The 22,736-nt window shown below is 40.2% G+C and overlaps 1 protein-coding gene and 1 long non-coding RNA gene across 4 annotated transcripts in view; one reads left to right on the top strand and one right to left on the bottom strand.

Annotated features, from left to right (window-relative positions):
• The window catches only part of AGPS (alkylglycerone phosphate synthase), a 141,871-nt gene extending 123,963 nt beyond the window's left edge, over positions 1-17,908 (bottom strand). The window contains exon 1 of the mRNA XM_060106344.1: positions 17,609-17,908. Within this exon, the coding sequence (XP_059962327.1) occupies positions 17,609-17,862 (254 nt within the window). The 5' untranslated portion in view covers positions 17,863-17,908. The remainder of the gene's footprint in view (positions 1-17,608) is intronic.
• Positions 17,909-17,966: 58 nt separating this feature from the next.
• LOC132494916 (uncharacterized) overlaps positions 17,967-22,736 on the top strand; it is a 118,164-nt gene continuing 113,394 nt past the window's right edge. For all 3 annotated transcript variants that reach the window (XR_009533181.1, XR_009533179.1, XR_009533180.1), the window contains exon 1: positions 17,967-18,434. This is a non-coding gene — a long non-coding RNA (uncharacterized LOC132494916). The remainder of the gene's footprint in view (positions 18,435-22,736) is intronic.

The following is a 22,736-nucleotide window of genomic DNA, read 5'->3' as shown; positions in this document are numbered from 1 at the left end:
GTCAAATAAGCAAAGTTTTTTTTAGAGAATGGCACAAGAAAAGGTTTGGAAGTTAGAAAATGTGATGTGAATAAGAGACCTTGCCTAGAACAGAAGAGACAGGTAAATTAGAAGCTGAGATTTTAAAGGTACAGACTTTGAACGGTGGTTGGGGGTAGGAGGTTATGACTTCACTCCAGCTACACTAGTCTCATTGTTACTCTCCTAATATGACACATGTGGGCCTCCCATTAGGGGGTCTGCACCCTAAATCAGTTGGATACTCTTTAGCCATCTCCTCACCCCTTTGAAACTTCACCTGACTATTCTTCTGCCTGGAATACTCATCTAATTAGATATGAATGCAGCTAACTTCTGTCATCTTCAAATCTTTGTTCAAACGCCATGTTCTCCCGTAATGTCCTGTTTAAAATCTGAACCTACCTCCTCACTCTGCTCCACTGTTTCTTCTTTCCACGGCACTTACCACCTTCTAAGAGACTTAACAAGTTAACTGAACATAATAAATAAGTAATTACCCAAGTCACTCATTAGAACATAAGCTCCATGAGGGCACAATCTTTGTCCATTTTGTTCACTGATACAACCGAAGCACCTAGAACGCAAATGACTGATAAATACCTGTTTAGTGCACAAAATGAATGTGAGAAAGATTGTGAAGAAAAAATGAAGACGACTTGGTTATATCAGTGTAGTATAAAGGAAAAAGCTCTAGACTTGAGAGAAAAGGTCTGGACTCAAATCTAAGCTCTACTCTTACTAGGTAAGAGGAAAGTGACTATTACCTGGCAAGTGTCTGTGAACTTCAGTTACTAATCTATAAAATGGGTGATTGTGAGGATCACACAAGACAAACATGTACAAAAGCAGCAGAGCGACTATAGAATTAATTATTAATTTGAATAATTCAAAAGAGAGTTCAATGTTAAACGAATGAAAAGAGGGGCATAGCCAAGATGGCAGAGTAGGAAGACCCTGGGCTCACCTCCTCCCACAGGCACACCAAGATTATAACTATTTACAGAGCGACGATCTATGAGAATCACCTGAAGATGCAGAAAAGGTTTTCCACAACTAAAGATATAAAGTAGGAACCACATGATTGGTAGAAGAGGCAGAGACATGGTACACTCAAAACCCACATCCTCAGATAGGCAACCCACAAACAGAACGATAACAGAATCCATGGAGAGGTTCTCCCCAAGGAGTGAGGGGTTTGAGGCCCACACCGGACTTCCTAGCCTGGGGTACTGCACTGGGAAGATGAGGCTCCAGAATGGCTGGCATTGAAAGCCAGTGGGGCCTGCATATGGGAGAGCTGGAGGAAACAGAGACTCCACTCTCAAAGGGTGCATACAAAATCTCACACACTCTTAGTCCCAGCACACAGGCAGTAATTTGAAAGGAGCCTGGGTCAGACCTGCTTGCTGATCTTGGCAAGCCTGGGAGAGGCAGGAGGCAACTGGGACTCCCCCTGGGGACAGATACTGGTGCAGACATTTTGGGGAGCTCATTCTACAGTATGAAAACAACAGTACGGGAAAGTGCCATTCTGGAGTCCTCCCTCTAGCATATTAGCACTTGGGGCTTATTTGCCCACCAGTGGGCAGGCACCCAAGACCCCCCCAGCCCCACAGTCAGCTGCCCAGGGAACCGGCCACTACCACCACCAGACCAGGCCCAGACCCGCCCACAGTGGACAGGCGCCAGCCCCAGGATTCCCCAGGCCACAGAGCCAGCCACACCAGGAATGAGGCAGATAAAGGAAACAGGGAATATGTTCCAAACAAAGGAACAAATCAAAACCCCAGAAGAAGAACTAAGCAAAGTGGAAATAAGCAGTCTCCCCAGTAGAGTCCAAGGTAATGATCATATATATGCTCAAAGAACTCAGGAGAAGAATGGATGAACACAGTGAAAAGTTTAACAAAGAGATAGAAAACATAAAGAACCAGAGATGAAGAATACAATAACCAAGATTTTAAAATACACTCAAATCCACAGCAGATTACGTGATACAGAGGAACAGATCAGCAAACCGGAAAACAGGGCAATGGAAATCACCTAAGCTTAATAGAAAAAAGAAAAAATAATTTTTTAAAAAATGAGTATAGTTTAAGAGACCTCTAGAACAAAGTCAAGTGTGCTAACATCTCATTATAGGTGTCCCAGAAGAGAGAAAGGGGCAGAGAACATAGTTGAAGACATAATAGCTGAAAACTTCCCTAATCTGGGAAAGGAAACAAACATTCAGGTTCAAGAAGTACAGATAATCCCAAACAGGATCAACCCAAAGAGGACTACACCAAGACACACTGTAATTAAAATGGCAAAAATTGGGCTTCCCTGGTGGCACAGTGGTTGAGAGTCCGCCTGCCGATGCAGGGGACATGGGTTCGTGCCCCAGTCCGGGAAGGTCCCATGTGCCGCGGAGCGGTTAGGCCATGAGCCATGGCCGCTGAGCTTGCGCATCCGGAGCCTGTGCTCCGCTACGGGAGAGACCACAACAGTGAGAGGCCTGCATACCGCAAAAAAAAAAAAAGGTAAAAATTAAAGATAAAGAGAGAATATTAAAAACAGCTAGGGGAAAGCAACAAATTACTGACAAGGGAACTCCAATAAAGCTATGAGCTGACTTTTCAGCAGAAACTCTGCAGGCCAGAAGGAAGTGGCATGATATAGTTAAAGAAATAAAAGGGAAAAACCTAGACCAAGAATACCCTCCCTGGGAAGGATTTCATTCAGATTTGAAGGAGAGACTAAAAACTTTACAAACAAGCAAAAGCTAAAGGAGTTCAGCACCATGAAACCCCTTTATAAGTAATGTTAAAGGGACTTCTCTAAGCAGAAAATAAAAGGCCACAACTAGAAATATGAAAAGTACTGGGATGTCCCTGGTGGTGCAGTGATTAAGACTCTGTGCTTCCACTGCAGGGGGTATGGGTTCAATCCCTGGTTGGGGAACTAAGATCCTACATGCCACGCAGCATAGCCAGGAAAAAAAAAAAGGAAAGAAATAAGAAAAAAAAATACTAAAAGTACAAAAGGAGGGGCTTCCCTAGTAGCACAGTGGTTAAGAATCCAACTGCCAATGCAGGGGACACAGGTTCAAGCCCTGGTCCGAGAAGATCCCACATGCTGTGCAGCAACCAAGCCTGTGTGCCACAACTACTAAGCCTGCGCACTAGAACCCGCAAGCCACAACTACTGAGCTCGCGTGATGCAACTACTGAAGCCCGCGCACCTAGTGCCCATGCTGTGTGACAAGAGAAGCCACTGCAATGAGAAACCTGCGCACCACAACAAAGAGTAGCCCCCACTCTCCGCAACTAGAGAAAGCCAGCGCGCAGCAACGAAGACCCAACACAGCCAAAAATAAATAAATAAATTTATTAAAAAGAAAAGTACAAAAGGAAAAATCTCATTGGCAAAGGCAAAATATACAGTAAAGGTAATGGATCGACCGCTTATAAAGCTAGTAGGAAGGTTAAAAGGCAAAAGTAGTAAAAAGCATCTGTATCCACAATAAGCGTGCATCCACAAAAGAATGTAAAATATGATGTCACAAATAGTGAACATGGGGGAGGGTGTAAAAACGCAGGATTGTTAAAATGCATTTGAACTTCAGGGATCAACAACTTAAAATAACCAAGTATATATGATTGCTATATATAAACCTTACGGTTACCACAAACCAAAACTCTTTAATAGATACACACACACAAAAGGGAAAGGAATCCAAAATAACACTAAAGATAATCATCAGATCACGAGGGAGAAGAGCAAAAGAAACAAAAAAACAGAAAAAGAACCACCAAAAACACCCCCCAAAACACTGAACAAAATGGCAGTAAGTACATACCTATCAATAATTACTTTAAATACTCCGTTCAAAAGATATAGAATGGCTGAGTAGAAAAAAAGCCAAGACCCATATGTATGCTGCCTACAAGAGGCTCACTTCAGATCTAAAGACACACACAGACTGAAAGTGAGGGTATGAAAAAGGCATTCCATGCAAATGAATATGAAAAGAAAGCCAGGGTAGCAATACTTATAACAGACAAAATAGACTTTAAAACAAAAACTAACAAGAGACAAAGAAGGATATTACATAACGATAAAGGGATCAATCCAACCAAAAAAATGACAATTGTAAATATATATACACCCAACATAGGAGCACCTAAATACATAAAACAAATATTAATAGACATAAAAAGAGAAATTGACAGCAACACAGTAATAGTAGGTGACTTTAACACCTCACTTACATCAATGGACAGATCATCCAGACAATCATAAGGTAACACTGGCCTTAAACAACACATTAGACCAGACTGAATTAACACCTATACAGAACATTCCATCCAAAACAGCAGAATACAGATTCTTTTCAAGTGCATTCAGAACATTTTCCAGGATAGATCACATGCCAGGCCACAAAACAGGTCTCAATAAATTCAAGAATATTGAAATCATATGAAGCATCTTTTCCAACCACAATGGTATGAGACTAGAAAGCAGCTACAAGAAAGTAACTGCAAAGAAAGTAACTGCAGCTACAAGAAAGTAACTGCAAAAAACACAAACATGTGGAGTATAAACAACATGCTACCAAACAATCAAGTCACTGAAGAACCCAAAGAGAAAATCAAAAAATACCTGGAGATAAGTGAAAATGGAAACAAAATTATCTAAAACCTATGGAATGCAGCAAAAGCATTTCTAAGAGGGAAATTTATAGCAATACATGCTTACCTCAGGAAACAGGAAAAATCTCAAATAAACAATCTAACCTTACATCTACAGGAACTAGAAAAAGAACAAAACCCAAAGTTAGTAGAACAAAAGAAATAATAAAGATCAGAGTGGAAATAAATGAAATAGAGAGTAAAAAGCAATAGAAAAGAAAAATAAAACTAAGAGCCAGTTCTCTGAAAAGATAAAATTGATAAACCTTTAGCCAGACTCAAGAAAAAAAAAAGAGAGGGACCAATTAAATAAAATCAGAAATGAAAAAGAAGAGGTTACAACCAATACCACAGAAATACAAAGGATAAAGAGTTTACTACAAACAACTATACACCAACAAATTGACCAACCTAGAAGAAACAGATGAACTTCTAGAAACACAATCTCCCAGGACTGAATAAGGAAGAAATAGAAAATATGAACAGACTGGTTACTAGTAATGAAATTGAACCAGTAATTAAAACAAAACAAAACAAAATCTCCCAACAAACAAAAGTCCAAGACCAGACAGCTTCACAGTTGAATTCTACCCAACATTTAAAGAATAGTAATACCTATCCTTCTGAAGCTATTCCAAAAATTGAAGAGGAAGGAACACTTTTGAACTCATTATACAAGGCCAAAATCACCCTGACACCAAAACCAGACAGACACGACAAACAAACAAAAATTATAGGCCAATATCACTGATGAACATAGAAGCAAAAATCCTCAACAAAATATTAGAAAACCAAATATATTAATACATTAAAAGGATCACACAGCATGATCAAGAAGGACTTATCCCACGGATGCAAGGATGGTTGATTATCCACATACACCACACTAACAAACTGAAGAATAAAAATCACACAATCATCTCAATAGATTCATAAGAAGCTATTGACAAAATTCAACATCCATTTATGATTAAAAATTCTCAAAAAGTGGGTATAGAGGGAACATACCTCAACATAATAAAGGCCACAAATGACAAACCCACAGCCAACATCATACTCAACAGTGAAAAGCTGAAAGCATTCCTCTAAGATCAGGAACAGGACAAGGATGCCCACTCTCACCACTTTTATTCAACACAGTATTGGAAGTATTAGCCACAGCAATCAGGCAAGAAAAAGAATCCAAATTGGAAAGGAAGAAGTAAAACTGTCACTGTTTACAGATAACATGATACTACATATAGAAAATCCTACAGATGCCACCAAAAAACTACTAGAAATCATCAATAAATTCAGAAAAGTTGCAGGATACAAAATTAATATACAGAAATATGTTGCACTTCTATACACTAATAACGAACTATCAGAGAAATTAAGAAAACAATCCCATTTAAAACTACAACAAAAAGAATAAATAGGGCTTCCCTTGTGGCACAGTGGTTGAGAACCTGCCTGCCAATGCAGGGGACACGGGTTCGAGCCCTGGTCTGGGAAGATCCCACATGCCGCAGAGCAACTAGGCCTGTGAGCCACAACTACTGAGCCTGCGCTCTGCAACAAGAGAGGCTGTGATAGTGAGAGGCCTGTGCACCGCGATGAAGAGTGGCCCCCGCTTGCCGCAACTAGAGAAAGCCCTCGTACAGAAACGAAGACCCAACACAGCCAAAAAAATAAATAAATATTAATTAATTATTTTTTTAAAAAAGAATAAATACCTAGGAATAAACCTAACAAAAGCGATAACAGACTTGTACTTTAAAACTATAAGACAATGATGAAAGAAACTGAAGATGACTCAAACAAATGGAAAGATACACTATGCTCATGGATTGAAAGAAGTAATATTGTTAAAACAATCACACTACCCAATGCAATATACAGATTCAATGCAATCCCTATCAAAATAAAAATACCAATTTCATTTTTCACACTAAAACAAATAATTCTAAAATTTGTATGGAAACACAAAAGACCCCAAATAGCCAAAAGCACCTTTCTCTACTTGAGAAAGAACACAGCCAGAGATATTACACTCCTTGATTTCAAACTGCAGTAATCAAAACAGTATGGTACTGGTACAAAAACATACACATGGATCAATGGAACAGAACAGAGAGCCCAGAAATGAACCCACACTTATATGTTCAATTAATCTATGACAGAGGAGGTGAGAAAAAGCAGTCCCTTCAATAAATAGTGCTGGAAAAACTGAATAGCAACTTGCAAAAGAATCTGCCTGGACTATATTCTCACACCACATACAAAAATAAACTCAAAAAGGGTTAAAGACTTAAATTTAAGACCTCAAACCATGAAACTCCTAGAAAAAAACATAGGCAGTACACTCTTTGACATCAGTCTTAATACTTTTTTGGATATGTCTCCTCAGGCAAGAGAAACAAGCAAAAATAAACAAATGAGACTACGTCAAACTAAAAAGCTTTTGCACAGTGAAGGAAACTATCAACAACTGCCTACTGAATGGGAGAAAATATCTGCAAACAATATATCCAATAAGGGTCAACATCCAAACTACACAAAGAATTCACAATTCAACATCAAAAAGCCCCAAACAACCCAATTTAAAAATTGGCAGAGAACCTGCATAGACATTTTTCCAAAGAAAACATACAGATGTCCAACAGACACATAAAAAGATGCTCAACATCACAAATCATGAGGGAAATGCAAATCAAAACTACAATGAGTTATCACATCACAACTGTCAGAATGGTTATTATCAAAAGGACAATGAACAAGCACTGGTGAGGATGCAGAGAAAAGGGAACCCTTGTGCATTGTTGGTGGGAATGTAAATTGGGCAGCACTATGGAAAGCAGTATGGAGGTTCCTCAAAAAACTAAAAATTGAACCACCATATGATCCAAGATATATGCACCCCTATGTTCACTGCAGCATCATTTACAAAAGCCAAGATATGGAAGCAACCTAAGTGTCTATCAATAAGTGAACAGATAAAGAAAATATATGGCACACACACAATGGAATTATTACTTGCCATAAAAAAGAATGAAATCTTGCCATTTGTGATGACATGGATGGACCTAAAGGGTATTATGCTAAGTGAAATAAGTCAGACTGAGAAAGACAAATACTGTATGATTTCACTTATATGTAGAAGCTAAAAAACAAAACAAACGACAAACATAAAATTTTAAAAATGAGACTCATTAATACAGAGAACAAACTGATAGTGGTTGCCAGAGGGAAGGGGGTTGCAGGGGATGAGTGAAATAGGTGAGGGAGATTAAGAAATACAAACTTCCAGTTATTAAAAAAAATTAAGTTATGGAGATGTAATGTACAATTAAGGATTATAAGTCAGTAATATTGTAATAATTTTGTATGGTAACAGATGGTAAGTAGACGTAACCTAGTGATCATTTTGTGATGCATAAAAATATCAAATCATTACGTTGTACACCTGAAACTAATATAGCATTGTTAAGTCAATTATCCTTCAATTTTTAAAAGTTAGAAAGAAAAAAAAATGGAAAGAAGTTCAAGAGTAAGGGCTGAAGGATGTGACTATAGAACTGGTGCTAATACTTAGAGAAATAAGAAAACTCAGAACAGTAACTTCATTTGGGAACAAGAAAAGATAGATAATGAGTTAAGTTTCAAACTATAGCTGTGCTAAAATAGTGTCACTAGCCATATGTGCCTATTTAAATTTAAATTAATTAAAAGTATACAAAATTTAAAACTCAGCTCCTCAGTCACACTAGCCGCTTAATCGCCCCTTAATTTCAAGTGTTTAATGGCCACATGTGCTTAGTGGCTACCGTATTGGACAGTGAAGACCACACACAGAACATTTCCATCATCACAGAAAGCTCTAGTGGACGGTAATTTATAAAATATGAGTTGACAGCAGAATAGAATTCAAGTGGGTGTCATTTTAATATCCCTGATGCTGGATTCCTATAAAGTTCAAACATCTTTAGAAGAAATGAAAAATCCAACCACATAATCAATCTGACTGGGAGTTGCAAACTGTGAATATAAAAATTAAATAATTCATATTACTTGATTACAAGGTCCTGAAATACATGAACGCTCCCCACTTGGTGGTATGAGGTAGCTGACATGGCAACTATAAATAGAGTTTGGAGAGTCCCAGTAAAGTTACTGACAAGAATCCGGTCAGCATCCTGGCCCAAATCTCTGGTTAGTAAGTTGAGATATGCTGGCAAGGCCAAATATTATTTACAACACAGTATTTTTTTTAGCGAGTGTTAAGATGATCTCACTCAAGAGGCAAAACTCCCTTGTCAAAAGTAACTGCAGTTACCTAGAATGGTAACAGCCTTCGTTAATGAGTAAGCATATTTCAACTACAGAAAGACCTAGAATTAAATATACGAATGCTTAAGAGAAGAGAATCAAAGTCAGACATTAATGTTTTTCTTTTAAGAAAGCTAAGCAAAGGGACTTCCCTGGTGGCACAGTGGTTAAGAATCCACCTGCCAACGCAGGGGACACAGGTTCGATCCCTGGTCCGAGAAGATTCCACATGCCATGGAGCAACTAAGCCCGTGCGCCACAACTACTGAGCCTACACTCTAGAGCCTGTAAGCCACAACTACTGAGCCCGCACGCCACAACTACGGAAGCCTGTGCACCCTAGGGCCCGCGTACCACAACTACTGAGCCCACAAGCCACAACTACTGAAGCCTGCGTGCTCCAGGGCCTGCGTGCCACAACTATTGAGCCCGTGTGCTGCAACTGCTAATGCCCGCGCACCTAGAACCCATGCTCCACGGCAAGAGAAGCCACTGCAATGCAAAGCCCATGCACCACAACAAAGAGCAGACCCCGCTTGCCGCGACTAGGGAAAGCCCACGCACAGCAACGAAGACCCAATGCAGCCAAAAATAAAATTTAAAAAGAAAGTAAGCTGTAAACTTCAGATTTGTGCATTTACTTTTATAATAAATTTGTAAGAGTTCAATAAAGGTTAACAAAAATAAGTATATATACAAACATTTATAAATATCCAAATAAGGTTTGTACCACCCCAAATTATCTCAGGACCATCAGTGCTATGTGTACTACACTTTGAGATACACTAACATATCAAACAAAGAAAAGGGGAAGGGAAGACAATATTCTGGTAACAGCAATAATTCTGGTATGTAGCTAGAGTACACAGTAGGTATCAAGGAAATAAGAGACAGCCTGGAAAGGCTGATTTAGACAGATCCTCCTGGAGGATGCTAACTGCCCTACCAAGGAAACTATAATATATTCAGTAGGCAACGGGGATAAGATATGCAAATGATATAGGTGGAAGACTGTTTATTTACCAAAAAGTTTTCAGCCCTTTCCCTTAATTTCTCCAAAAACGTTCCAGCAAAACCTCCATTCTCCAGTTTCCCATGTGGAGGGACTTCAGAAAGGTAACAGTCCTGGCCTCTCCTCAGCCCTCACACATTCACTCTTTCTCATGGAAAGAGTGACTTACCTGGTTAGTGGCTTCTGAGAGGAGGCACTAAGCACCTGGGGTCAGCTGTTTTTCTCTCTCTCCAATCTATCGGCTATGGAGAGGTTATACTCTAGTCTCTCAGTGCCATGTATGAGGCTTCCCAGAGCCGACTCTGCCCTTGCAGAGGAAATCTGCCACCCAGCACTACCTGTGACTGAGCATAGCTAATTCAGGGTAAATATTAGGTAGCCCAGATCTAAGCCATATACTCCAACCAGCTTTATTGGTAATAAAGCTGACATTTTTACTTCATCGGTCTATATTCTGACTCTTACTTCTCAACTGATTCTAAACTCAGATGTGGGACAGAGGTATAACTAAATATTACCCCTAAAGCCCAACAAATAAAGAGAGTAAACCCTACTCAGAATACCTTAATTTGGTTTGGATTTGAAATTAACATAATCTGTTGAAGATTAGTTTATTATTAGTATCTTATTTCAGTAATAAGAAAATAAAACCAAAAGGAGTAATACTTGCTTAGCACTTGCTATTTATTTATTTATTTATTATTTTTGGCTCTGTTGGGTCTTCCTTGCTGCACGCAGGCTTTCTCTAATTGCGGCAAGCGGGGGCTACTCTTCATTGCACTGCGCGGGCTGCTCATTGCGGTGGCTTCTCTTGTTGCGGAGCACAGGCTCTAGGCGCGTGGGCTTCAGTAGTTGTAGCACACAGGCTCTGGAGCACAGGCTCAGTAGTTGTGGCGCACGGGCTTAGCTGCTCTGCGGCATGTGGGATCTTCCTGGACCAGGGATCGAAACTGAGTCCCCTGCATTGGCAGGTGAATTCTTAACCACTGCACCACCAGGGAAGCCCCAGCACTTGCTTTTAAACGGTTCCATAAAGTATCTCATCTGACTACAACAGCACTCCATTTCTCTGCATCCTAAAAAAAGATCACTTAATTCATTACTAGATATTTTTATTAAGTGACCAGAAGGTAGATGGCTCTATAGTAGAAACTTCCTGACATAATGATGTCTATTTACAGAAGATGTGGTCCATCTCAAAACGATACTTCCAATCTAAGAGAAGTATGATACCAAATAACCATGGAGATTAAGTCTTCAGGGTTTCTTATTCATTTATAGTCCAAAGATAGTTAATTTACACCCAGGCAGTAAATCCCCCATTACTTCTTTTCCTCTCCTCCTTTCTCCTCTGATCTGGCATCTTCCACAGTCCTCCTCCTTCTTTCCGTTTTATTCTCAACACCATTTTCTCTCACAAGTCAAACAGCAAAATTCACTCACAAAAGGAAACAGGTTGGTCTATCTTTTTAAACAATGCATTATATTTTCTTTTTTTTAAAACATCTTTATTGGAGTATAATTGCTTTACAATGGTGTGTTAGTTTCTGCTGTATAACAAAGTGAATCAGCCATACATATACATATATCCCCATATCTCCTCCCTCTTGCGTCTCCCTCCCACCCTCCCTATCCCACCCCTCTAGGTGGTCACAAAGCACCGAGCTGATCTCCCTGTGCTATGTGGCTGCTTCCCACTAGCTATCTATTTTACACTTAGTAGTATATATAAGTCCACACCACTCTCTCACTTCATCCCAGCTTACCCTTCCCCCGCCCTGTGTCCTCAAGTCCATTCTCTATGTCTGCGTCTTTATTCCTGTCCTGCCCCTAGGTTCTTCAGAACCATTTTTTTTTTTAGATTCCATATATATGTGTTAGCATACGGTATTTGTTTTTCTCTTTCTGACTTACTTCACTCTGTATGACAGACTCTAGGTCCATCCACCTAACTACAAATAACTCAATTTTGTTTCTTTTTATGGCTGAGTAATATTCCATTGTATATATTATGAATTTCATTTTGACAGGATCATATATTTTATAATTTATATAATAAGTACAATATAAACTAATGTTCTCTTAATTATGACACTGTATATGATCATGATCTATTCAATAACAGAAGATTTGCAACTTGGATGACAAAGAAAATAGCTTGATGACAACCAAGTAGGTAATTTCCCCTAGACAACAACATCAAGTGCAGTAATATTGCATAGGGGAAGAAACGCAGCCTCTGGAGGAAGACAGATCAGAGTTGAAATGCTGTCTCTTTTGCTTCATAACTGCATGACTTTAGACAAATTAACTACTCTAAGCCTCTACTTCCTCACCCGTAACATACATATAGTGTCACCTCCTTTTCAGAGCTACTCTGAAAATTAAATGAGATAATGTACATATAGCCTCAGCAGGGTACCTGGTATATTAGGACTTAATCAAATTAAAACTCCTATTACTACTATTACTAGAATTCCTAGCTAGGAACTCAATGCAGGCTAAGTATTTCATTCAGCATAACTACTAAAATAAGCTCTAATTTTGCCAAATGACATTAAATTGTAAGTCAGGTCACTTGTGCAAATAACCTTGTTGCAGAAATGCATCAGCTCTTACAGGCTTCAGATGTCCTCCTGGGAAACATTTACAAGAGGTTAACTCAGGTTTTTCCTTCTGGAAAATATCTACCAAGGTTTCTGGTAAGTGTTAAATGATACATTATTTTTTAAAGAATGGTGTGTATAAGTAACAGTATGGGCAAGTAAATTAAGTAATTAATAGCTTTCTTAATCAGATATTATTTTGATCTGAACCATAAGAGTTTATAACCTCTGTAAAAACTGCCATAGAACAGTTCTGACTAACGCAAACCACAAAGAGGTTGGAGCCAAAATTACAACTGGAGAAATGGTTATCAGTATGGAGGGACAGATGTGAACAAGGGCTTTTCCTTCTCTTTTTCATAACATTACAGTAACTTAAAAAAAATGGAAAAAATCCAAAACCAAGGCATAAAAATGTCACATATTTAGTTGACATTTATTATGATTTTTAGGGATCTAAAACTCCATTCAGAAGCAAGAGCAAAAAGAAATTGTTCATGGAGTAACATGCACTTAAAGGAAAACAGAGGTCCAAAAGTAAACCATCATCCTCAAAACTCTACTATGCAACTTCAAATAATGAGAATATATGTTCCTGGATAGAAGTAATTAGAACCAACTCATAGGAGACCATGTGACAAGTGTAACAGGTTTTAAATATCACCTAATGCACTAACTTCCAAAATGCAAATCCATCCTTTCCTCTCTATTCTCACTGCCATCATCTTGGTTTAATCCTTCATTATTTCTCACCTGTTCTGCTACAACAGCCTCCCTGAATGGATCTTCCAATATCAATATCCATCCTCATCCTTCTCCAATCCATTCTGAACACGAGCCAAAGTGACTGCTCTCAAACCCAAACCCAATCTGATCATGTCCCTTCCCGGCTTAATTCCTTCAAAGGCTCTCCATCATCTATCCTCCTACATTGCTTCATTTTTCTTCATCGTACTTACCATCATCTGACATACTGTGTCTGTTCACTATCTCCACTCCAATTAGAATGTAAGTCCATAACGGCAGTTTTTGTTCAGTTATGTGTTGCATAGTAAGCAAACATTCACACTAAACGAGTGAAAGAATGAATGGACTGATGACCTACAGGCCAAAGGCCTCCATGACCTGCTTGTGCCCTCCTCTTTTCACTTTACTCCCACCTCTACCAATACTGAATTATTTAGTTACCTAAATACAAGATGCACGTTCACAGCCCCCTGCTTTGCCATATGCTATAACTTCTGTCTGGAATACAAACTCCCCTCACCTTCCAATCAACCTTCCACACTATCATCCATATTTTTAAACTGTCTTCAGAAAGCTTCCCCTGACCCCCTAGATAAAGTATATCACTCTTTCTTTCCTTTGTGCTGCATCTATACCTGTATCTACATTGACTCTACTCAAAATGTACTGGCATGTGCATCTCCCTTTCTGTACTGAATTCTTTGAGGCCAAGGACTATTATCATCTCTTTACCTCCAATACCTAAGAACCTAAGACAGTAGGTCATAAAGCAACTACTCTATAAACGTTGAGTAAATTAACATGCATGACTACTCTGTAAGAGGAATGAAAGCATGGAGTTTCAAGAAGTTACTCCTCCAATTCCATGATGATAATCAGTCATGAGATAAAAGAATTACAACCAATGACATCATCCAAGGTAATAAAAGAGAAGGAATTATACGAATAATACACATCACCAAATGCTTCCAAAATAATGACATATAGTCACACTCACACTTTACTAGATATACACACTGGCTCCTTCCTGCTCCATCACTTGCCTTCCCTTTAGGCTCAGCTCTGGTGCTGGCAAACTGAGCCCCAGCTAAGCAGTAGATCACTCTGTGAAGAAGCTTCTGGTGTTCCACCGAATACAAGTTTTTGTGTTCCCTCATATTTTGATTCAAACTTTAAAACAGTTGTACAGGATTAAATTTTACCACTAGCCACACTTAATCCTGAATGAAAGACCAGAGCCACTGATAACATAGATTACATACAGTTGGGCCTTCAGTCCATGGAACAGCCACAGAAGGCCTCCCAGACCAGTCACCTTCAGCCATGAGAAGCTTCATCCATTACCCCAATGTGCCTTCCAAGCATTACTATTTTTCTCCAAATGCTGCAGACAAGGCCCCTAAATCCAGCCTTAAGGAACACCTGTCCTACCTACTTAGTTCTGAGAGTGTGAACCTGCGTATAAATGTACAATCACACAGATGCACACAAATGAATGGACATAAATGTATATTAAGCCATTAGAAAAATTAAAAGTTTTAAATCCAGTCACAGCTAATATAACTTCTTTTTTTTTTTTTGCAGTACGTGGGCCTCTCACCGTTGTGGCCTCTCCCGTTTTGAGCACAGGCTCCGGACGCGCAGGCTCAGCGGCCATGGCTCACGGGCCCAGCCGCTCTGCGGCATGCGGGATCCTCCCGGACCGGGGCACGAACCTGTGTCCCCTGCATCGGCAGGTGGGCTCTCAACCGCTGCGCCACCAGGGAAGCCCTAATATAACTTCAAATGAAGCCAGAGGCCAAGATGTGATCCTTGATTCCTTCCTCCCCCACCACTCAGTAACCAAGTTATGGAAAATTTACCTCCTAATGCTTTTTCAAATACTTTTTCAAACATTATGCCCTAGCTCAGAATCACAGCATTTCTCACTAGGATAATAGTCTTCTAAATGGTCTCCATGTCTGTGGACTCAATCAAAACTGCATCTCCCGTTTGTTGAGGGGTCATGAAACAGGCATTGCACTAAATGTTTGATCACTTTATATTTTCCAATTCTCACAGCAACAATGCAAAGCGGGAATTATTGTCCTCATTTTCAAAGATGAGGGGTCTAAAGCTCTGAGAGAGGTTAAGTGATTTGCCCGAAGTCATGCAGCTGGAATTGTGAAGGAGAAATTCAAACTCAGATCTGTGTCCAGAAACTATATGTTCAGCTGCTTAAACCTTCAACTCAATCGTCAATGTGACCTTTCTAAAAGGTAAATGTAATCATGTGTTACCCCACATAAAAGCCTGCAAACAACGGGCCTCCCTGGTGGCGCAGTGGTTGAGAGTCCGCCTGCCGATGCAGGGGATACGGGTTCGTGCCCCGGTCTGGGAGGATCCCATATGCCGCGGAGCGGCTGGGCCCGTGAGCCATGGCCGCTGGGCCTGCGTGTCCGGAGCCTGTGCTCCGCAACGGGGGAGGCCACAACAGTGAGAGGCCCGCGTACCGAAAAAAAAAAAAAAAAAAAAAAAAAAAAAAAAAATCCTGCAAACAAGACCACATCTCCAACCCTCATCCCAAGTCATTCTCACCTCCTCCTGCAACACTTAACTCTTGGCAATTCAACCTCTCACTGCTTTACCTGTGAACACAGTCTTTCCACCAAGAATGCTTTTCTCTGGACTTCCCTGGTGGTGCAGTGGTTAAGAATCCGCCTGCCAGTGCAGGGGACACAGGTTCAATCCCTGGTACAGGAAGATCCCACATATCGTGGAGCAACTAAGCCCGTGTGCCACAACTACTGAGCCCACGTGCCTAGAGCCCGTGCTCCGCAAAAAGGGAAGCCACCGCAATGAGAAGCCCGGGCACTGCAAGAAGAGTAGCCCTCTCACCACAACTAGAGAAAAGCCCACACGCAGCAACAAAGACCCAATGCAGCCAAAAAAAAAAAAAGCTTTTCTCCTTTGGCAGGCTCCTTCCAATACAACCTTCAAGATTTACTCAGGCAATCCTTACTCTGGAAAGCCTTTGCCCTAACAAATAAATACCCAAATCCGGGTTAAGTGACTATTTGCTATGGTTATCAGCTAAGTTTCTTATCTCACTGTGTTATAACATTACTTTACTAGGCTATCAGTTCCTTATGAGTAAATACTGCATTTTTAAATCTCTCTATTCTTAGTACAGTGAGCATGTATTGAAAGAAGGACTCATGAATGTTGAATGAATGAATGAATTCATCGGAAGCAGTACTGCTTAAGAATTTGGCCCTTAAGTCAACTTGACGCACTTTCGAAATCTAAGCTGCCACACAGTGTACCTGCCAATCCTGCAGCAGGCCTCTAAATCTTGTTTATTTCTTCATCTGTAAAATGAGAGATAACTGCACCTACCTCATAGTTTGGAGAGGAGTAAAAGAAATCACAGATTTAGCACAATCTCTGGCACATTGAAAGTACACATTAAACATTAGCAACTTTTTTTTCCACTTTAAAAGTTTATCCATGCTGACAAAACCACATCTCAAAAAATAGCTTTTCCTTGTGGCTTCCATCAGAGCTTAACATTTCGCCAAAAAGTCGTAGTCAAGATGCCTTACAAAAAACCTCAACCACAGACAAGGATTTTTCACCTTCTGGTTACACCAGAGCTCAGTAGCTACCACCACACCCTAAATCACTAACTAGTGTCTGCTGTTTATTGCTTCTAACCCACCCCTCGATTTCCTCCCTCAAAGTCAAAGACCATGTCCCTCAGCAAGCAGAAATCTACCCCACAGAAACCAGTCAGCAGCACCTTCTTCCAGAAACCACTTCTCCCCGCACCCAAGCTTGAGCTAATTAGAAGAGATCCATCATTTAGTACGAACCTAAATTTCTTTAGAGGATCACAATAAAACCCCTTCCATTTATTCCAAGACCTTGGCTTCCAAAGTATTAATTCCATACAGAGAATGAATTTCTCGCATTATGAATCCAAGAAAAAGGGTCCCCTGAAAGCCTTCCCCAATAAGAGTTCTTCAGGTCTACTACTCTCAAACATTGACCAAAATCCACCATTTCATCCGTCCCCCTTCCTGACAGAGTCCAGGGTCTCATCCACGCTCTCTTAAAAACCAGATGGTCCGCACTTTCAGGAACCCGAATGCCTTCCGCCCACCCGTGTCACCTCCCTTCCCATCTCGCCAGTGCCCTCCCTCAGCACAGGCCCGGACTGGTCCCTCACCGCCAGCTCGCTCCACAGAGCCGCTACTCACCGCTTCTTGGGGATGGTGCCCGACTCCTGCGCGGCGGGAGTGGCAGTGGGCGCCGCCGTGGCGGCCGCCGCCGCTGCCGCTCTCCGCGCTTTGCACTCATTGGTACTCAAAGCCTCCTGGGGCCGGCCCAGCAGATGGCCCGAAAGAACCCGCAGCCTCCGCCCGGCGCGGTCCCGCTCCCTGTCCACTGCAGAACCGGAGCCCGCGCCCGCGCCCGTCCCGCCCGCCGCAGCCGCAGCCACCGCCTCCGCCATGGCTTCCGCCTTGTGCCGCCGCCCGGGACCGCTGGGCGCGGGTGAAAGGTCACTCAAAGCTGCGCCCGGCGCGACCATTCGTTGCGGCGCATCCCGGCAGCCACCGCGGCGACTGGGCGGCGGGTGCCATGCGCCTGGAGCTTCATAGTCTCAGCTCCCGCCCACCGCACCCGCCCGCCTCCGCGGTCACGCCCCAGGCCGCCGACACCTGTCAAGCAGGTGAGTTCGAGCAGTCCCGGGGTTGGTTCGGCCCGGGATGGGCTAGACCGGGAGCCAAACCGCAAGCGTCCCCGAGGTGTCCTAGTGCCCTGGGTGGCCTCCTCGAATGTGGCCTGAGCCTCTGGAGTAGCTTTCGGGAGCAAACGCCTCGGAGCAGGAGACATGGGCGGTGCTGGGGACCTGACGAGCGAACCAACGCCATCCTTTCCTGCTGCTCCACCTCTGCTCCCCCTTCCTGCGGAGTCACTAAACTAACTGAAAACTGATTCGTGCCTATAACCATTAGAGCAAATAGCTATCATTTTCTCGTCGCCTACTTCGTGCCTGGCGCAGTGCTTAATGCTAGATCTCAAGTAAGTAATCTCCATTTTACAGATGAAAAAACTGAGACTCCAAGACACTAAGTTGCCCGAGGGTGTGCAGCTAGTAAATGCTAATGCTAAGTTGCAACCTTGGTTCTCTTTCCGTGGTTACTGGGTGCTGTGCCCTTCCTTTCCCTAATGGTGCCAAAGTTTTGTGTTGCTAGAGATAGAATTACTCTACAGCTGCTCTTACGACTTCTCATTTAATCTACAAATTGACTTCATTTCTGGAGAGTGGCACCTGGTGAAATTAGGGGCATATCAGTAGGACAGTGCTCCACAATCGTTTTCAGCCAGTTGATTAGATACACTTTTATAAGCCACCTTGCAGACCTCAGCCATCAGAAGTAGAGTTCCTTTTTGCATAATGTGCAAAAGATAAGTCTTGGGAATGGCAAGAGAAAGGGTTGCCATAAGCATTCTAAGCCCAGTGAAGTCACCTCCTTTCTGAAGAGCCACCTTCTTGCTAACACAGTCTCTGTGAAAGAGTTAAGATATTCCAGGAGTTATTTGACTGATAGAAAAGAACTATTTAATAGTTCTGAGACAATTCACACAACAGTGAAGAGGACTTGGTTTGTATGCCTGATCTCCAGATCTTAAGAGAGAGTTCAGCGTTAAGCGTCCAGTCTAACTGCAGAATCCCTGAGCCCCACTCCTGTTTAGCTGCTGCTTTAAACCATTGGCTATTTCAGATAGACTAGGAGTGAAAAAAGGGGTAGTAGTAAATTGCTGAGTGCTCTAAGGAAAAAACTCAAGTCTGAGAGTTCAACAACTCTAGTCTTTGAGCTTCTCACACCCTATCTAGATGTTTCTAGAACAACATTGAAACACCAGCTAGCATATTTGCTCGCAATCATGTAAAATGCATAGATTTCTAGCCAAAATGCTGTATAAGCAACAGCTTCATCAGAATCTTTTTGGAATAAAACAGATCTATTAATTTTTGCTTGACTCCCAGAGAGCTCAGCCTAATACTATTGGCATGCCTTAAATGTAAATGTAGTTAACTGACTTGCACAGTCTTTTCCATATTGAGGTTGAACATGCTTCTTGCCAACTCTCAGGAGACAAAATTTATAAATTTTGCCGATATCAACAGAATAACAAAAAGCCTTTTCTCCTGGGTGATGGAAAACTTGATGTAAACCAAAATTACAGTTTTTGTGTGAGCCATTATAGCTGTGGAAAAACTGCTGATTATATATATTTCAAATATGTGTACGGTAATGAAACACATGTAGGCAGTAAAAACACTTGTTGAGAGCCTATTATGTAACTAACTCATGTGCTATGAGATGCAAAAGTACTTAAGCCTATGCTTCATCTACATGGTAGAATTAGCTAGTTAGGAGTTAGGATATATGTGGGGAGCAAACTGTGTGATACTATCAGGTGGAATAAGTGTGATGTAGGTGACTGTGGTGAAGGATTTCCTAACCCCTCTCCTTTCAAGAGCAAAGCCCAAACAGAGTGCCCTGATACTTATTCCATGCTACCTAAGAGGAACAAATGTTTCACATGAAGCATGGTCCATTGAGATACCCACCAAAGGCAAAACCTCAGTGATATCACATTCAGGAGGGCCATCTCTGCAAACTTATTCCTTCTGGAACTTGTGCCTCCTGGAACACTTGGCCCTTAATAACCTAGATCCCCATGGAGAGGAGACCATAAGTACAGATTCAAATTGTGAACCCATAACATGTGGAATTTAAATGGAGTGGCCTTTATTTGCATTTACAACATCTCTTCTAATATAAGGCACACACAAAAGTGAAATTAACTCCTGAAACATGCACCAAATTTCTTTATTGCACTGACTTTCATTACTTATCTTATTACTTTCATTACTTACAATTAATGGAGTTGTTTCCAGTTTGGGACTACTGTGGATAAGGTTGCTATAAACATTCTTGAATATGTCTCTAGGTGGACGTGTAGATGAATTTCTGTAACATACCCATCTAAGAGTGGAATTTCTAGGACATCAAGTATGCATATATTTAATAGATAATGAAATGCCAAACTTTTCCAAAGGGATTGTACAAAATCGATTCCAGCAGCATGGGAGAGTTCCCATATGAGAGTTCTGACATGTTATTGTCAGTCTATTTAGTTTTAGCTATTATATACTATTATCTTGTTATGGTTTTAATTTGTGTTTCCCTAGTTACTAATGAGATCAAGTGCCTTTTTGTGTGTGTTTATTGGCCATTTGGATATCATCGTTTGTGAATGTGTAATAAAGATAGATCTCCTGTATTACCTTCTAGAAGCCTTACAGTTTGTCCTTTCACATTTACACCTACCATTTACCTGGAATTGATTTTTATTTATGGTGTAGAGATCAGGTTTCTTTTTTTTTCCGATATGAGTATCCAGTTGTTTCAGCACCACTTGTTGAAAATATGTTGTTCTATAATACATAGCCACCTTTGTCATAAATCAAGTGTCCATATAGCATTAGTCTGTTTCTGGGCTCTGTATTCTACTCCATTGGTCTATTTATCTACCTTATGCCAGTATCACACTGGCTTAGCTACTGTATATTCTTTTAGATCTTCTACATACAGTTATATCATTTGTGAATAATAACAGTTGATTTCTTCCTTTCCATCCTTATACCTTGTACTTCTTTTTCTTGCTTTAGCCAATTGGCTAGGACCTCCAGTACAGTGTTGAAGAGAAGTAGTAGTAGTGGCACCTTTATGTTGTTCCTGATTTCAAAGGGAAATCTCTCAACACTTCACCATTGTTTGAAGTGGGTTGCTGAGTTTTTGTTTTGTTTTGTTTTTTAACAAACGTTTTCACAGGTTAAGGAATTCCCCTTCTAATCCTAGTTTGCTGAGAGTTTTTATCATGATTGGATATTGAGTTTTATCAGATGTTTTTTCTGCACTGGTTGAGATGATCATAGGATTTTTCTCTTTTATTCTGTTAGTATGGTAAATTACATGGATTGGTTTGCCACTGTTCAACCAACCTTGCAATGCTGGCATAAACCCAACCTGATCATGATATATTGGCCTTTTTATGTATTACTGAATATAGAGTTGTATTAAAATTTTGTTTAATATTTTGTGTCTATGTTTACAAGTAAGGTTGAAACATGTCAGGTTTTGCTGGCCTCATGAAACACGCTAATGAGTACTTCTTTGTTTTCAAGGCTCAGGAAGAGTTTGTGTAAGATTGATCATTATTTCTTCCTTAAGTGTTTGCTAGAATTCACCAAAGAAACAATCTGAACCTAAAGTTTTATAGGAAGTTTTTTATTAAAAGATTAAGTAGTTTAATGCTATTCAGATTTTCTATTTCTGCTTGTTTCAGTTTTTAATAGTGTTTTTCTAGCACATTGTCTACTTCATTTACATTTTCAAATTTATTGACAAAGTTTTTCTCTCTTTTTTTTTAAAATCAGTTTGCCAGGCATTTTATTACTTTTTTAAAGGACCAACCTTTGACTTCGTTGATCCTATTATATGTATGCTTTATTTTTTATTAATTTCTGCTAATATTGCTTATCATTTCCTATCTTACACTTTTTTTCTAATTTTTTGAAATGAATGCTTAGCTCATTGGTTTCTCAGCCTTTTGTTGTGTTTCTTTTCTGATATATGCATTTAGGACTATAAATTTCTCTATAAGCAATTAACTTCAAGTTTCAATAACATTATTTTCATTATTATTCAGTTCCAGATAGTTTTCGTTTATATTTGAAAAGAATAATTTGTATTCTCTCTTGTTTAGGGGTGCAGTGTCCCTCAAATACAAATTTGACCTAATGACTGTAGTGTTCAAGTCTTTCATATCCTGATATTTTATTTAATTATTTTATCAATTATTGAAGTATATTAAGATCTCCCACTATCATTATGGATTTATATCTTTTTCCTTGTACAGCTAATCTTTGTTTTCTGTACTTTGAAGCTATATATCAGATATGTCAAAATTATTATATTTTCCTGATTAATTGAACATTTTATAATTATCAGATATCTCTCTCTTTTTCTAATACTGATTTTTGTCTTAAAGTTTAGCTACACCAACTTGTATGTGTGTGTGCAGGGCAGTGGTGGTCTTATCCTATGACTTTTAATCTTCTTGTATTCATATATTTTATATGTGTCTCTTGTAAACAGCATTTAGTTGTTTTCGGAAGTATTAGCACATAATCTTGGATCATTTAGCCTATTTAAATTTAATTCACTTACCAATATATTTGGTGTAATGGCTAAGAGCACTAGCCTCATTGCCAGACAGACTTGGGTTTGAATATTGGCTCCACCATTG

The sequence above is a fragment of the Mesoplodon densirostris genome, chromosome 8 (genome assembly GCF_025265405.1).
Source record: "Mesoplodon densirostris isolate mMesDen1 chromosome 8, mMesDen1 primary haplotype, whole genome shotgun sequence".
NCBI lineage: Eukaryota > Metazoa > Chordata > Mammalia > Artiodactyla > Ziphiidae > Mesoplodon > Mesoplodon densirostris.
Note: the sequence above shows the minus strand (reverse complement) of the source record. Positions and strands in the feature narration are given on the sequence as shown.